This window comes from Penaeus japonicus, unplaced genomic scaffold, assembly GCF_977035675.1.
Source record: "Penaeus japonicus unplaced genomic scaffold, GWHDUDI00000001_assembly GWHDUDI00000029, whole genome shotgun sequence".
In the NCBI taxonomy this organism is placed as follows: Eukaryota; Metazoa; Arthropoda; class Malacostraca; order Decapoda; family Penaeidae; genus Penaeus; species Penaeus japonicus.
The window spans coordinates 30,190,783-30,193,282 of NW_028234431.1; the positions used below are offsets into that span (position 1 = coordinate 30,190,783).

The 2,500-nt window shown below is 36.7% G+C and overlaps 1 protein-coding gene across 26 annotated transcripts in view; it reads left to right on the top strand.

Annotated features, from left to right (window-relative positions):
- The window catches only part of LOC122256648 (CIN85 and CD2AP related), a 177,788-nt gene that overhangs the window by 159,902 nt on the left and 15,386 nt on the right, over positions 1-2,500 (top strand). For 12 of the 26 annotated variants that reach the window (XM_043021478.2, XM_086554196.1, XM_086554204.1 and 9 more), the window contains 5 exons: positions 155-318; positions 603-726; positions 1,009-1,194; positions 1,410-1,585; positions 1,907-1,997. In XM_043021478.2, coding sequence (XP_042877412.2) covers positions 155-318; positions 603-726; positions 1,009-1,194; positions 1,410-1,585; positions 1,907-1,997 — 741 coding nt within the window. The remainder of the gene's footprint in view (positions 1-154; positions 319-602; positions 727-1,008; positions 1,195-1,409; positions 1,586-1,906; positions 1,998-2,500) is intronic. The other 14 variants (XM_086554194.1, XM_086554199.1, XM_086554200.1 and 11 more) reach the window with 3 other exon arrangements.

Sequence of the window (2,500 nt, forward strand, 5' to 3'; positions counted from 1 at the left end):
CATACATGCAAAAATATATTTTGTTGGAGTGCACCTGAAATTAAGACCATAACCCCTTAGCTTCACCTTGACTTACATAGATCGCACAGGTGTACATACGACCATTTCCACACCAGTCCTTGATAACTGAACGATTCTATTGGATGGTTTCTAGATAACCCATCATCCCCTTTGGCAGAGATGAGTGGTCGTCGATGTCGTGTAGTGTTCAGCTATGCGCCTCAACATGACGACGAGTTACCACTCTGCGTTGGCCAGACAATCGAGGTGTTGCAAGAGGTGGAGGAAGGGTGGTGGAAGGGCGTGCTAGACGGACAGGTACAGGACAGAGATATAGTTCGATAGGACTGAATTATATGTTGGTTTATTTTACACTGTTATTGGCAAGTCTTTTTGTTGTGTAAGAGGGTAAAAAGGTAGATCAGAGGTATTCATTTTTTTTCTCAAAGATCTAATTCCAAAAATGTTTTTTTTGGATGATGAGGTTACTACTCTCTTAGATGAAGTTTGTAATAACAGTTTGTTAGTGTGGAAAATATAAGTTTGTGCTTTATATTCCTTGTACTTCATGTGATCTATTTAATTTTTTACTTTCTTGGCAGGTCGGAATGTTCCCATCAAATTTTGTTGAAAGTCTAGAAGAAATTGAAGGAGAGTCCAAGCAGCCAGAGTCAAGCTCCCTTGAAAATATCAACAATCAGCTCAACATCAATGGTGAAGAAAAAGGTAGCATTTCACACTAACCATAACACAATGTAGATATGAAAAGGGATATATTTTCAGACTTTTAGTTGACTCTTGGTTATGTTCAAAAGAAAACATGAAGAAATATATGGTGTATGTATATGTATATATTATGGTATAAAGCATAGTTATTTTGTTAATGATGCATAAAAGGATCAAGCATATATTCATTTCTCCATCACCATGAATTCAAGTGGACACGTTATGTATATTGCGTATACTTCCATCATGACGGGAACCCAACCTTGATTTATTTCCCCACAGAGATCAAACCTAAACCAATCCAAGGGATGGGGTACGGGGTCAAGTTAACCGACCTCAAGAAAGATGCAGGGACTAAGAAGGACACAGAGGGACCCACCAGCAATGGATCCCCCAAAATCCTTGGCTCTTCGGGATCCTCAGCCTTCCAGCCCGTCAGCAAGAACAAGGAACCCCCTAAAGAAAATGGTAGGACACTCAAGCAGTACTGGAAGTGATCAGGACATTTTTAGGGTCTATGATGGTTTGATTCTGCAGATGTGTAAATGTCATTTATATGTGTACTCTTAAGTAGGACCACATAAAGGTTGCTTTAGTGTCATATTTATGTTTGGAGATGATGGATATTGCTTTTGATCTATAATGGTGATATATGTGTTAATCATTTAATATGTACTTATCAGGTCAAGTAAAGGACTTCAGAGATCTACCTCACCGACTACCTCCAGCTCTTGAACCTAAAGGTGATAAAATCACCAGCAAAGTGGATAAAACACGCATCAATTCCGCAGACAAGGAGCGCATAAATTCCATAGAGAAAGACCGGATCACGATAACCATTGGAGAGGAAAAGAACAAGGCGAGTTCAAATGAAATTATCTTTTGTCGAAGAAGCTCACGAATGACAGCTACCTCTGAAGATTCCCCCTGTTGAGAATCGGTGATCAGAGAATTAGCTAAAACAGGATTAGATTCATTGTTGCTGACTCTTCTTTTTCTTCTTTAATGTTATGTCATTACTGCCAGAAGTACTGCATTTTCATTGTTCAGTTATACTCATAGATTGTCATCTTATAGTACAGTCTAGTAGATTTATGGCAATCTTGGTAAAAGATATTCAACAGTAATTATGTTATGTTAGTTCATGCTTATTAAATATAAATGATTAATTCATATACAGGGTGAGCCAGCAAGCAGAAGGGACGACCGACTCTCTCTACCCGGCACCTCACCTCCACAGTTATCTCCGCCACAGTTACCTCCTAAACCTGGTAAGGCATAATTGAATTTTTATTAAGCTACCATAATATATGATTGGATTCTGTAGAATAATTTGTATACCTATCTTACGTCCCCCATAAGAGATTGAATTTTATTGAGTAGTATATCTAAATTTGATTTCGTCAGTTTTAATGTATATTCAAATGTGAATTCCCAAAAGTTATCTAATCTACATTATAAATGCGCCTTTTTTGTCTACGAGCATTCTTTACATCAGTTTTAAATTCTGCACATCAGGAAAAGATATTGATAACCTATCAGATTTCACAAGTGTTTATATTTCTATGATAAATAATTAATGGAAATAGTTTTGATGATAAAAACTAGATGAAATCAAGCTTTTAACTTTGACAGGGCCTTATAATTGTCTAGTTCACTTATACAAAATACCATTGCTATTATAAGTATCCCTAACTATATGGATGGGTCACTCACATCAAAAAATGATAGTTTAATGTTAGCAATATATCTTGGGGGTAATATTATGTTTCTA